At 40.3% G+C, this 13,414-nt stretch overlaps 4 protein-coding genes across 4 annotated transcripts; 1 reads left to right on the forward strand and 3 right to left on the reverse strand.

Annotated features, from left to right (window-relative positions):
* Window positions 1-191: 191 nt before the first annotated feature.
* MIP1 (DNA-directed DNA polymerase gamma mip1) lies at window positions 192-487 on the reverse strand (the record flags this gene model as incomplete). The annotated part of the gene is made up of 2 exons (XM_064820701.1): window positions 192-355; window positions 406-487. 2 exons carry the CDS (start codon window positions 485-487, stop codon window positions 192-194), a joined length of 246 nt encoding a protein of 81 aa, XP_064684621.1.
* A 924-nt stretch (window positions 488-1,411) lies between these two features.
* PEX13_2 (Peroxisomal membrane protein PAS20) lies at window positions 1,412-2,350 on the reverse strand (the record flags this gene model as incomplete). The annotated part of the gene is made up of 2 exons (XM_064820702.1): window positions 1,412-1,522; window positions 1,595-2,350. 2 exons carry the CDS (start codon window positions 2,348-2,350, stop codon window positions 1,412-1,414), a joined length of 867 nt encoding a protein of 288 aa, XP_064684622.1.
* A 440-nt stretch (window positions 2,351-2,790) lies between these two features.
* On the forward strand, window positions 2,791-6,163 carry SKN7_1 (kinase-regulated stress-responsive transcription factor skn7; the record flags this gene model as incomplete). The annotated part of the gene is made up of 6 exons (XM_064820703.1): window positions 2,791-3,157; window positions 3,226-3,498; window positions 3,577-4,269; window positions 4,353-4,864; window positions 4,945-5,237; window positions 5,311-6,163. The coding sequence occupies 6 exons, from the start codon at window positions 2,791-2,793 to the stop codon at window positions 6,161-6,163; spliced, it is 2,991 nt and encodes a 996-aa protein (XP_064684623.1).
* A 3,731-nt stretch (window positions 6,164-9,894) lies between these two features.
* On the reverse strand, window positions 9,895-12,802 carry sap49 (Spliceosome-associated protein 49; the record flags this gene model as incomplete). The annotated part of the gene is made up of 8 exons (XM_064820704.1): window positions 9,895-10,148; window positions 10,200-10,317; window positions 10,376-10,843; window positions 10,901-11,683; window positions 11,742-12,179; window positions 12,233-12,468; window positions 12,533-12,611; window positions 12,674-12,802. The coding sequence occupies 8 exons, from the start codon at window positions 12,800-12,802 to the stop codon at window positions 9,895-9,897; spliced, it is 2,505 nt and encodes an 834-aa protein (XP_064684624.1).
* Window positions 12,803-13,414: the final 612 nt, after the last annotated feature.

Consider the following 13,414-nt stretch of genomic DNA (forward strand, 5'->3'; position numbering starts at 1 on the left):
AAATTGTGGTTTAAATATTTATACATTTATTATTGGTTAATTTTAATGGGTAAACGAAGGCTACGTGCCAAAAACGTGCAATAGTAAAGCCTTGTAGTGGTAATGGTCATGCTGTAGGCTATAGTAGAGTCAAAGATAATTGAGAATAATAGCCTGGATCAGTATGAACTGTTTCGTGTTTCCCAATATTATCAGTTTTTAGGGCAATATAAAAGTGATGTTTCCAGGCGAGATCCAGAGAGAGCATAGAATGAAAAGGTTGAAGCCATCAACAGTGTTCCATGTAGAGCAACGAATTGTACAAAAGCCAGCATAATATCAAAGATGTGCATGTACCTATCAGCAAAGATGTGAACTGAATCAAGTTAGTAAAGCGTTCCAGCAAAGGCGTAATGACTACAATACCTCTTTCACAAGACAGATAGAAAGTACAGCACACCACCAGGCAGCGACTCATTGGGAGCAGACATTCTTGAAAAGAAAACATCGAACGAATGTTAATGCGTCTTATGCTGTCAGAAGAATCAGATGTATAGACCGCATCATTCAACTATGAAGCATCTGCCATTGTTCACTGGATGCAAAAGGGGATCCATAAAGTATGCAAGAGATGTGCTCAGTTATCAAGCCAAACCCGCCAGACCCACTCGACGCTGGCACTAGTCAACTTATCAGGTGAGTAACGACTGATTCTTCCTGGTGATGCAGCAAAAGATGACTTACTACTTGAACAGTGATAAGCAAGAAAGCAGATAAATGGAACCAGCAAGATGGAGGGAAACGGTTAACCAAATGGCATACTTGCGACATCGAAATTGACCTGGCAAAGTCGCCTTTACATTTCTACAAGATATTTGTTAGCTTTTATATGGCAAGAAGCATTGGACATACCATAAATTTGTTGTCTCGAAAGGGTGTAAATGAAGATTCCATCCTGGATACTATGGCAGGGATATGAAGCTTCCCACGGCGCACATTTGAAATGGTATTCCTTCTTCAATGGCATTGAAACCTAGCCTCCACCTTTAAAGCCATGGACGGTAAATGCTGCCTCTTCTTCTTGCTGCTACAGAGTACATGTCTCTTATGCTGATAGAATTAAAGTGAAAATAGATGAAAAATGAAGAAAAAAGAGAAACAAAAGCACTTTTTTCTCAAGGGATGACCTAAATATACAAAGTTTCGATCTAAAAATATAGAAACACGCTCTAATCATGCACAGTATCAGACTGATGTAACCAAATCAAGTAACTTTTTAAGCTGAAGTGACCTATCAAATGTGATTTTAAATGTGGCATCGCAGCTAATCCATCATCTCAAATCCCAATAGAGCAAGGCAGCATCAAATGTACAAAAGCAAAGTAATTTTATTTTGGATGAAATATACAAGATCTCACAAACGCACACACCATTACATATTGCTAGTAGTACTAAGGTTGTCATCATCCTCAGCATTACCAACACCGGCAGTTTGAGCAAGCTGGGCAATATCACTGTCTCCAACAATTGCTGATTCAGTCTCCTAAAAGCATTTGAAATGTTTCCAATACTTAGATGTTAGCCATGGCCAAAACAAATAATAGGAGCTACTTACCAGAAGATGGCTTCTTGCCTCGTTTTCTTGCAAAGACACATTGGCAGCAGCATTGGCAGCATTGGCAACATTGGCAGCAGCATCAGCAGCAGCATCAGCAGCAGCATCAGCAGCAGCAGCTCGGTTTCTGCTTGCTCTATTTGCTTTGAAGGCCTGGGAGAGCAACAACCTGGCACACCACTGCTTCTTGCAGAGACAAATCATGAGATTGTCCCGTTGCAGGGCCTGCTCCTCCAGTGCCAGGCTGTAATATACCTGTTCATCCTGCACATGGTCCAGGGCATTCCAATGCGAGATATTTGGATGCATCACCAGTATAGCCTCCAAGACCCTCTTTGCTGTGCGGTGGAGCTTCTCCCTGCGCGATTTGAGCTGCCCTGGTGTCAAATCGGGTACAGATGCCCCATTGCATAGTTTGTGTAGATGCTGGAGCATTGCGTTGTATCTCTCCACAGGAGAAGCTCTGGCCCTGCCGGTAGGGTTTGCTTCAATTACCCGAGGACCTCTTCTGTTGCTGTTTGATAGTACCTGGCTTCTGTAAGTGGGATCCAGGATGCTTCTTGTTGCCAAATCGCTGCCTGCGTCTTCCAATGGCGACATGAATTGCTGTCGAAATCCATCATTCAAGACGTTCAGTTGTACGCCTTGTTGGCTGATTTCGGATCTCATTGCCATCATTTCTTGCAAGAGTCTTGCGGTGAAGTCAATGCTGGCAGCGTTGTTGTTGTTGTTGTTGTTGTTGTTGTTGTTGTTCATGGTTCGCGCTGATAATAAAAATTTAGTAAGCAAAGAAAAGATATGTTTAGAGTTGTGTTATACCGTATATCTCGTTGCGCACACACCACCACGTTGTTGAACGTCATTCGGTTCACAGGCTTCATGCAAGTAATGCTGACCTCATTGTACGCCCATAGTATAAGCATATGTGCACAGTGAATACCACTCGATTTGACATGATGTTGAAAGTGAAATGACGTAGAAGTAGCCTGAGGCGACATATCACATCATAGGAAACACGTTCCTTACTTGATCTTGGACTTTGAGTTACCAAACGTTATATGCAAGACTACGTATCACTTGCTTGTAAACGATGATAAACGCATTTGTTGGCGAGCGCAAATAAAACTTGAATTAGTATATAAAGCTGCCACTTGAAATTTGTTTTTACTTGCCTATTTTTCTTGGTTTCTCCAAACATGTCATTCTCAATCCGTATATCACGAGAAACAGAGCCATCCTTCTGTACAAATTGCTATACCAGCTTTGACAGTGCCCGTGCTCTACGCAACCATCGCCGAAACTGTCGTGCTCCCATTTTGAATGAAGATCAAGATGTTGAAATGGAAGAGCAACCTCCAATGGAAACAACGCTGATACAGCCACAATCTCCCCCCAGTGCGCTAGTCACAGCCAATTCAGATCATGCAAACCAGCTGCATGATGATGATGCCATGAGTGATATTGAAGAAATGATTCCTGCTGCTGACGATGCTGATTACGACTACGCAGGCTTTGAACAGACGCCGGGTGCTGCTGATCTGCTGCCTATTGTCGATAATAATGGTAAGGAATTGCAGCGCTAAAGTAGATGTATATACTCACAATAGCGGATTCCACACATGCGATAACAGGAGACAATCCAGAAGAACCAGGGCTTGAATTTGATTTGCTAAATGTCAAATACAAGACAGTTGGAGTAGTCGACCCAGATGCAGAAGATCAGGCTTGCTTCTACGATTGCAGATCCCTCGAAGACATCAACCAAAATACATATACAACCACAGAACTGGTTTCGATTGAGCTGTATGATATCGTCAATGATTTTGCTATACCACGGGATGCATACAGAAAGTTGGTCAGGTTGATGAACACTGTTTTGAGAGATACAGAAAAAATTAGTCGAGGTAATTCGCATTGCAATGACATGTCATTTATACAATAACTCACCAGCTTCCGATCCTCCCCCTCCCATGAACTGATAGAAAGCAATCCGGAGATTATGCATGGCCCTCGTGTGCAAAGCATGCTTCAGCGCCAATCATCGTTGACATCCCATGAATATGATGTGTGTATCAATGGCTGTAAGCTGTACGCATTGGAAGTAGATGACGAGGAGACAATTTGTGATATTTGTTCCCATGAAAGATACGATGCACGGGGAGATCGTCGAGCCCTGTCAACAATGAAAGTCATGTCAATTGGAGACATCGTATCACGATTAGTTGCGAATCCAATAACGAGAGAGGAGCTTCGGTACCGACATGCCTACGACAACAGAGACCTTGAAGAAAATCCATCCGATGTTATCATTGCTGACGTATTTGACGGCGCCACGTACAAGTCCATCAAGAATACGCATTTCACAAATGACCTGGATATCGCAGTTGCGATCATGAATGATGGCTTTGTAGTTGAAAAGAGAGGTGATCGGCTATTCACAATTATTCATCTGATGGTGTTCAATTACGATCCACACAAGCGTTACAAGGAGGAGTACACGCACGAGCTTTGTATCTTTCCAGGAAAAAAGAAGCCCAAATCATTTGACTCGTTCATTTCCATCATCTTGGCAGAGCTCCAGTGGCTTTCTACGTATGGAATGGTAGTCGAAACAAATGATGCTGGGCCAATTCGTTTGAAGGTTCATCCTCTAATTTGTGGTGGTGATACTCCAGGTAATTATCCTGATTGATAAAGCAACTAATCAGCATCCACAATGGCTAACATGAAATTGATTTACCTACCTGCTTTATTCTAGCCGTGTTTGACTGGAGCAAGTGTGCTCATCATGCATCTGAGTATGGCTGTCGTTGGTGTCTTTCGCGTGGTATGCACCCTGATAATCGCAGCCATGGGATGTACTTTCCAAATGCTGGAAGCATGCGTACGAATGAAGATTACGAGAGGGCTGAGTCCAACCTTGGATTCAACGGTGTTAGCCTTTTCAATCAGCTATCGTCATGCATTGCACCCCAATGCTTTGGATTCGAAGAAATGCATACATTAGCACGAGGTGTTGGTTCAGAACTCTTCGAGATGCTCACTGTCGACCTGTCTCCGAACAACACAAAGTTCTTCTACACATATCCAGATGGTGAATTGGAGCGAGAAAATTATCCATTTTTCATTCCAAAGCAACGGCTGTTCGAGATTGGCAAAGCAATTGAGGACACAAGATCATATATACCAGTTGCATTTGATGGAAGCTTTTTGAATCTGGTGGAGAAGCTACGAGGCACCCGCAGTGTTGACTATCTTGATAATTTGCTGGTAAGATCAGTTCCACTGTAATCTGCAAACGTACACATGTAAGGCGTGAATTAGGATCTGATTATTCTGATTTGAAATAGACCATCATACCTACTCTCTTTGTCCCAGAATTAGCCAGTCCACAGGCTAGGAAAGCAATCATGAAGCTGGTTAGAGGCGTCTGTCTTGCATTGCAATGGGAGTTCACTGAGTCTAGGTTGGCAGAGATTGATGAATGCATTGACTTCTTCATTGACTACTGCAAAGCTCAGAGAGATGCCATGTGCTTGTCACTTTCGGTCTTCCGTCCCGTAATGCATCAGCTTACACATGTAGTGTGGATGATAAGAGAAATGGGGCCAATTGTAGCCTACTCCTCACGAAGTCAAGAACGGTTAGTCATCTATACATGCTATGTTTATCACACACATCCAGTTACTTACATAACAACATCATCCATTTTACAGAAGCATTGGAAAGTTTGGTGATTTGATAACTGGCAAGTCAAGGACAGGCAAGCAATCTTCCAACTTGATTGAAATTGTTGCAATCAGAAACCAGCTGAAAAGGATCTTCGACTCAAATGAGTTCCTCCAAGGCATTCGACCGCAGCCATATGCATCCATCACATACCTCAATCATCCAGAATCTCTAACAAGCTCACAGTTGTGGGAACCTGATCAAGAAGAGACAAATTTGGATCATCATTTTGGCTTCGATGGTACTGATCGTGCTGAACTCCATGGTGTTCCAATTGCAAGATTCAAGCGTGCTTTGTCGAAATACTATTGCAGGATATTCTCTCTTCAAAGGCTGAACAGTCCATTGTCAATGACGATCAAGGTTGCCCATCGTGCTCTAATCGGTTCTACTGTCATAGGATCAGAAATATACAGAGAGAAGATGCATGAGTTTCGTAGAAGCAACCATCTGGTCATGTTTAGGTCAACTCACCTCAATCGACTTAATCACCCTGTTTCCTGTTGGTTTGTTTCGCGAGTGATATTCTTTTTCCAACATGTCTATGATGGGTCGACCTACTTTTTGGCTTTCGTTGAAACCATGAAAAATCATGGTGTTGCTTCTCACGACAGGTCTGTCCCTTTTGTTCGTATGAATGAGCCTGTCGAACAACAAATTGCAAGAAGGGTGCCGAGAGTGATTGATCCCAAGTATGCTGTCATTTCTATTGACGATGTTGAGATGCAAGTGGGATTGGTGAAATCTTTGGATAACGACTTGCACTTTAGCGTCATTGCAAACTACCATGCGTTTGAACAAGATATGTCGATCGATGCTGGCGATATTCGCAACCTTTAACGAGGATTGAAATCGCAACATACAGATTTTTTTTTTTGCTTTCGCGTAAAACTACCCACTTGAGGCTACGAAATAAAAGATAATACATTTGTCAATACAATACATAGCTACATTCATTAATCATACTTGTATACCTCTTACAGCTTTGTTGTCCATGAAGGCATGCGCAAAATAATTATAAAAAAAAATAATAAAAGAAAAGGATCCGCATCACTGACCATCAAAGCATTTTGAGAAAAGCATAATTAACCCAGCAAGGTTAACGTCCAACGAAGAAAAAACGAGTTTGCTCGGATTCGAACTGGCGACCTTCAGTTTGTTAGTCAGGAATATTACCACTTTGACATAGCGACTCAAAGTAACCAGAAACTTGGGTCACGTGATTTTTTCTCCTGATTTGTTTCAAATTGAGCAAGTTTGGAGGCTTCTAACTTCGTAGATAATGATGCTACGAATTGGCGTTCGGTACGAAAAATAAACAAAAGAACTCAAAAAGTCTGACCATACCATTTAAAAGCGCATATCTGATAACTATCTTCACAGTGTAAAGCCAAATGTTCTGATATGGGAACATCGAGGTGCTCACGAGAACATCGATGTTCCCAAAAGAGCGCATCGATGTTCTGTGAGAACATCAGTTGGGCCGTAGTGAAATACAATTATTAGTGTCAATTCTACGCCTTCCAGTGCTCGTTATCGAATGGTACCTAATATATTCCACTTCAAAGAAGCAGTATCAAGTTTTTCCAACAGTACAAGACAGAGTTATTGGATGCTAGAGTGTTATTATCAATCGAACGGTTTCGAAAACGACCATGGTTTGATGCTAAACGCGTTTTGCAAAAAAGGAAAAAAAACGAGGGTATGGAAAGACGAGAGGGCACCCTATCCGACGTCACCGTCTGTAGATTTAGTCTCAGTATTGTACCGTAGCAGCGGAAATTGCGGCAATTTAATTTGAAATTGTGCAGCGGTATTTTCGTGTTTAAACTTGACTTGATTTCACATCCTTCAAACGTTTTTGCTAAACTTGACTATGAAAACTATCGTTATCACACTCAACTTTCTAATACATCTCTAGAGAACTAAAAAAGCCGCATCGAATGGTGCTGATTACTTTTAGCTTTCAGACCAAAAATAATGAGCAATTTCCAAAAATATGAAATCAGGTTTTCCGTGATTATGTCAAGATTTAGCATATGTAAGTCTCATAGAAAGAGTTTCCAATGTTGCATTTTATCTTTACGATCAATTTAATCTAATATGTACCATAGAAAAAGCCTTCATTTTTGGGGTGAAAAACGCGGTCATTTGATTTTCAAGAATTTTCCCTTGCTAATACTCATGGAAAGACGATGATTTTCATGGATTTGCAACGACCCAAAAAAAATTGAGATAAAGCATTAGGAAGTAAAGCGTGGCCAAGAGGAGGCGTGTGGTACTATTCCAAGCGCTCAAAACGCTTTGTGGCATGAGTTATTCGTGCTTGAAAATGGCTAGATTTGAACAAAATTCGACCTAAAACGACGGCGTAGTGGGTTGCATTGCCAGAAGAGTCAGTAAATTACACTTCTGTCTGATGACCCAGATGCTCTGTGTGGAATACATCCACTATGATCTGCATTCCGACAGTTCATCCAGTTACCAGATTTAGATATAAACTGTATGTACACTGGATTAGATGTAAGATATCGATTTATACTATAAGAAGATATGGACTTCAGATACGCTAGTACTATAAGATTCATACTATATAAGATATAGGCTATAGATGGCACCACGGACATGGATGACACTATAGACTTATACTTGTATTCCGACATTGACTACGGATGTTTACCATATCTGGATAGGCACCAAGATTAATGCAATATGAGCTTGTTGCTTCAGATGTGCACTTCATGATCCACGCTGTAAGACACATGCTTATATCCGTGATACTAGCTACAGATACTTTATGTACTACAGACTTGTACTATATATGAGACATGCTATAGACATGCATACGATATGCTATAGACATGCCATATATCCGGATACATGCTAAAGATGTATGCTTAGCGATATACACTCAGATATGTACTATTGATATAGACTAAGTAGACTGTACCTATCGGATACATGCTACTAGATCGATATTAATTATCCTTATAGAAAGGATAGATCAGGGTACTTCGGATGAGAGTCTAATTATTCATCCAGGCAAAGCTAAATCATGATTAGCTTGCTGGAGTTGTCTTTTAACATGATTAGACATTAGTTGATCTGAGTTGATTTATTTGTCAATCTAATTAATAGAACCTTTATCCATTGTTATAGTATATAAGAAGGATCATCTACCTGGCCAGTAGAGATACTTCAGTTTACCTTACACCTATCAGTTTGATAATAAAACATATCTTTATCAAGTTGACTTCATTGTTTTTTGTTCTTTTTTTTCCGTGAACTTTAGTCTATAAAGCCTCAAATTCCACAGGAAAATCCATCATGACCTTGTATAATACCCTTTTTTGACCATATTTCGACAAATACTCACTGGATTCGCATAAAGCAAAGACCACTCGATAGCTCTATGTTATATCTATTATAATAGAAGAGCTTTGACGTATCAAATTAAAGGTGTAAAGCCATGGCAACTAATAATCTAATCCAACATTTGATAACATTGACCTTAATGAGAGCTTTACAACGGTAACGATGCGAAGTTGCAAAACCATAGTTTCAAGCAGCAAATCCGGCTTCTCATTTCTATCAGTATTTTTTTTTGGGTATGCCATAGTGGGTATACATTACTTTTTTTCACCATTGACTTAATATATATAAAACTCCTATATAACGTGATATAGCAAAGTGTGTCGTCGATAGGAAAGGGACTAACAGGCCAGTCGAGTGGGCTCGATGACTGACGAGCTTTACCTGGAGGAGTTCGTAAAGAAGAGTGTACAATTGCGGGAATGTGTTCATCAGCCAGAGAGGGCAGTGTCCAGAGCAGGACAGTGTCCAGAGCAGGGCACATGGTGCGGCTTCTTATCATACTTGGTAACGTCTGATAGACAACTAAACACCAAAATGAGGGTACAGTATCACACACTACATACCAAAATTTCTGCCTTCATAGAGTTTTGAACAATTGATCGCAATAAATTTAGTATCTACAATGAAACACGCTCTAGTAAAGGTGTGATACTTAAAAAGAAACATCAGGTCAGCGTTTGTATTGCTTCTCTGACAAGAGTTTTGGTTTTTTTTTTTAGCCATTGATCGTTAAATGAGTATGTCCAGTGATTATATCAGTTGATAACTAACCCATCAAGTTTGTTATAAGAAACTTGTAACGAGTTAAAAGGAAAATACATTAGTAAACGATATCCTATTTTTTTTTGAGATTGCAAAAATGCTGTGCTCAAGAGCAACGAATAAACGGACGGTAGGATTACATACATGACACTCATTAGAGCTCTTTTTACAAGAGTATCACTATCGTTTCAATTGTTGACTGAGGTGTCTCTGGACCTTCAGGTTTATCAAACATTGCCTCCGCCTTGTACTGCATACAAGAAGAGGCTGTATAAGAACACTTCAGTGATGAGGTGGTAACAGAATACTTTTAAAAGAAATGTCTTTAATTTTATTGTAATAAATCTTTCTCGAATTCGATAGGGGAAAGCATACTATTCACAACAAAATAATATGATTTGAGACAATTTGACTATCCTTTATACATTTGCTATTTATTCGGCAAGTAGCGCACTAAAGGAAAATGGTTCAAACTTGACACCATCACCCATGTAGAATTTGCCATCGAATTCAACCCAATGCAAACGCAAAGCATGCAAGAATGCAGATAAGCCTTCCATACAGAGCAGGATACCAATGGTCAATACAAACCACATTGCAAAACCAATAACTAATCCTGCTACAGCAATAGGGCCGGTAAAGTTGAACCAAATTTTTAGTGTCATGTCCCATAACACACTAGACAGTTCTATTATTTAAAGTTAGGAGATACACACTCAAGTCAGTTTTTATCACTCACGAGCATGGGCCAGCGATAAAGCCCAAAGACGCAGGTAGGAGGCAGTATTTGAGATACAGTTGAGGCAGAACTCAATAGTGTGGATTGTTTGATGAATCATTTCTTCGCTAAACTCAAACTGTGATTAGTTAGCATTATTATTGTTTGTTATTGAACTTCTGGTAGTCTGTACTCACCTCGTCTTCTTCCTCATCATCATCATTTGCAACAACAGCTGTAGAGTGATTAGCTGCTTCTGGATCTTCGGACTCTGACAGTGCATGCAATTGTTCCTTGTCGTGTTGTACTTTGAGGTAATATGGTTTAGCAAACCACATCCAAGGTACACAAACAAGCGCCACAAGAATCAAAACCAATTGCACTGTGCCTTGGCCCTTATAAAGTTGATCTTGGGGGTCGACTTTACCAGGCGTCAAAAACATGTAAATCAGCATGTTTAACAGATTGGGTGGTGGATTATGGATATGATGGCCTTGACTGTCGAGCTCCCACCAGTTGATACTCCATTTATACATGATACAGAAGATGAGATAGCCAAAGACAGACTCCATGAATAGAATTTGAGGTAGAAATTCAAGCCATACGAAAATACTCTTGCCATAATAGACATGGTTGAACACATTCAGGCAGATAGCAAAAGACATCTAACGACCTTGTATTATTGCGCTTGAAAAATATGTTTGAAGTATACCTTTGCTTACATGAATGACGCCAATAATGATAGCCTGTTTCATCTTGTAAGAGTTGGAAAACAAAAGAAAGTTTTCAGAACCATGCCAGGCAGGATCAAATCCAAAAGCATAGACATTTCCATTTGGTACTTCTTCTACGGTTTCAAACGAAGTGTAATTTGCAGGGAGATCAAAGCCTGACCTGAATATGTTGAGAGACAACGAAAAGATATCATTGTAGATGCAGCCAGTGAATATAGAAAAGAGACCCATCATTAACATCATGTAGCGACCACTAAAGAACATGGTGAAGATTTCATCCTTGACATTAGCTAATTTCTTTTCATTGAGAACCAAGTAGAAAGCAAAGCAAAACATCAAAAAGCCATGGCCTATATCGCCAAACATGATAGCAAACAGGAAGGGGAAAGAAACGATGGTAAAGAGACCAGGATTCACCTCACGGTAACGAGCAATGCCGTAAGCGTCAATGATGTTTTGGAAACCTTCTGTAAATTTGTTGGTTCTGTGATAAGTTGGAGGCTTTCTCTTGGTCTCCAGTTCAGTGAATACAGATGGCATGTTGGTGCCAGATGATTCGATGGCATTCTTGAGAGCCAAATTGACGATAGGCGTGTCATTCTTGGCGCACCACCCTTCAGCGATCAAGCATTTCCGATTGACATCATAATTGAACAAATTCATAGTATGGTAGATTCCCTTTTCCTTGCGAACAGTGGTGAACCAAGCATTGAGATTGTCGGCCACATTCAGGAGCTCGTTTTGGCGAGTTTCTTTCGTTTGAGTAAGCACCTAAAAGCATGATACAGTGTTAATTCCATGCTCTGTACTAGACATTCACCACACTTACAACATCCAAATCTTTGATACGTGATGTAACCTCGGCAAGGGCTTCGCGTCTCTTATCACTAGCATCATCTACAGTATAAAGAGTGCCTCCCATACTCTCTGTAATCTTCTTGATCTTGTTGATAACCTCTTGACCATGAGCAAAGATTGCAAATACATTTTTTTGCACCTTCTTGTTGGTATCGGCGGGATCAACGATATCGTCATGAATTTCAGCAAAGTTCATGTACAAGTTGCCTCGCAGAATTCTCCAAAGCACACGCTCAAAGGTTTGTATCTTTTCCCTTGGGATAACACCAGTTACGTAGCCAAGATTGCCGATATGACCCGTCTCTTGGCTACTTCCACCTTCTTCCTCATCATCATTTGAGGTTAATAAAGGTGCTGTAGCAGACGTATTGGCAGTTTCTGATGGCTGTAATTGATTTCTAGACTCTACCTGGACAAGGTATCAGTAACCTAAACTTGATCATTGGTTAATACAACTAGTACCTGCTCAAAAAACACGGATGTTTCTTTCAAAACATGACGGAGCTCAGCTAATTGCAAATTACGGTATAAAAGTGTTTCGTATGAACTGTTCATTTGCGTGATGCGCACTTCATGATCCTTCAGATTCTCTTCCAAGTCATCAATCTCTTGTGCCGTGCGTGCACTCGAGGAATGGACGTCAGGTTCAATCGTTTGATAGGGTACGTTGGATTTCTCTAACTGTGCCTGAAAAAATCCTACATTGAAAAAAGGGTGATGTTTGTTTCAGGTACAATAAATCAAATGTTCTCCATTTCTTACTGCATTGTCTCTCCATTTCATCCAGTTTTCTTATTTCAGATACAAATGTGCGCTGAAACGCATTGACGCTAGGGTTTAGCTATAGATGGCGTTATTAGATTGCGTGTTTTCTTGATTACATTAATGCAAAAGAACGCCTACATCTCTAAATTGCACCTTGCCAAGCTCTCCCAACTCAGCTACACAAGTGTGTGCAACTTCAGCCGGTATAAACACTTGAATAAGAGACATCTCTTCTGAGCGGAAGAGTGTGGTATAGCTGTCTGTCATGCTTCAAGCTGTATAATAGTAAGATAGAGTAAAAAGAACAGGGAAAAAAGGACAAAAATTGTTTTTTTAAGGGGTTGGGTGTTGTAAGGGATGTAATGTATCAGCTTCAGAGCTCGACGGACGGGTTACCGTGTTGTTTTGTATCATATTCACAAACAAATCACCTCGACCTGTTTGTGCTACAGCAACGTCATGACGTTCATGAATAGATGCATCAACACAAACGGCGCTTTATTGCGCATCAGACTGATTGAATGAATCACATTTGATTCTAATTTATTATAAAAGTGCTCGTAAAAATCACTGACAGCTGGCTCCAATAATGTCAGGCAAGTTTGAGGCACCTCTTTTGCATTACATAATATTAAGGTTTATGCCATGCGTAAGAAATCCAGAGACAGGCAGACCATTTTTCAGTGACAGATCAATGTTTTACAGCCAAAATATCTGTAAGGCTCTGGAATCCGGGATGATTGATATAGAAGCAGATATAGATTAAAATGCTGATCAAGGATCAAAGACACGTTAATAAAAAAAAAGGGAATTAAGGAGATGTGCAGTGTTTGAATGCTATGAATTCCATCTTAAAATAGGTTTTGTAATTTATAATGC

The sequence above is a fragment of the Mucor velutinosus genome (genome assembly GCF_035048745.1).
Source record: "Mucor velutinosus strain NIH1002 chromosome Unknown tig00000041, whole genome shotgun sequence".
Lineage (NCBI taxonomy): Eukaryota > Fungi > Mucoromycota > Mucoromycetes > Mucorales > Mucoraceae > Mucor > Mucor velutinosus.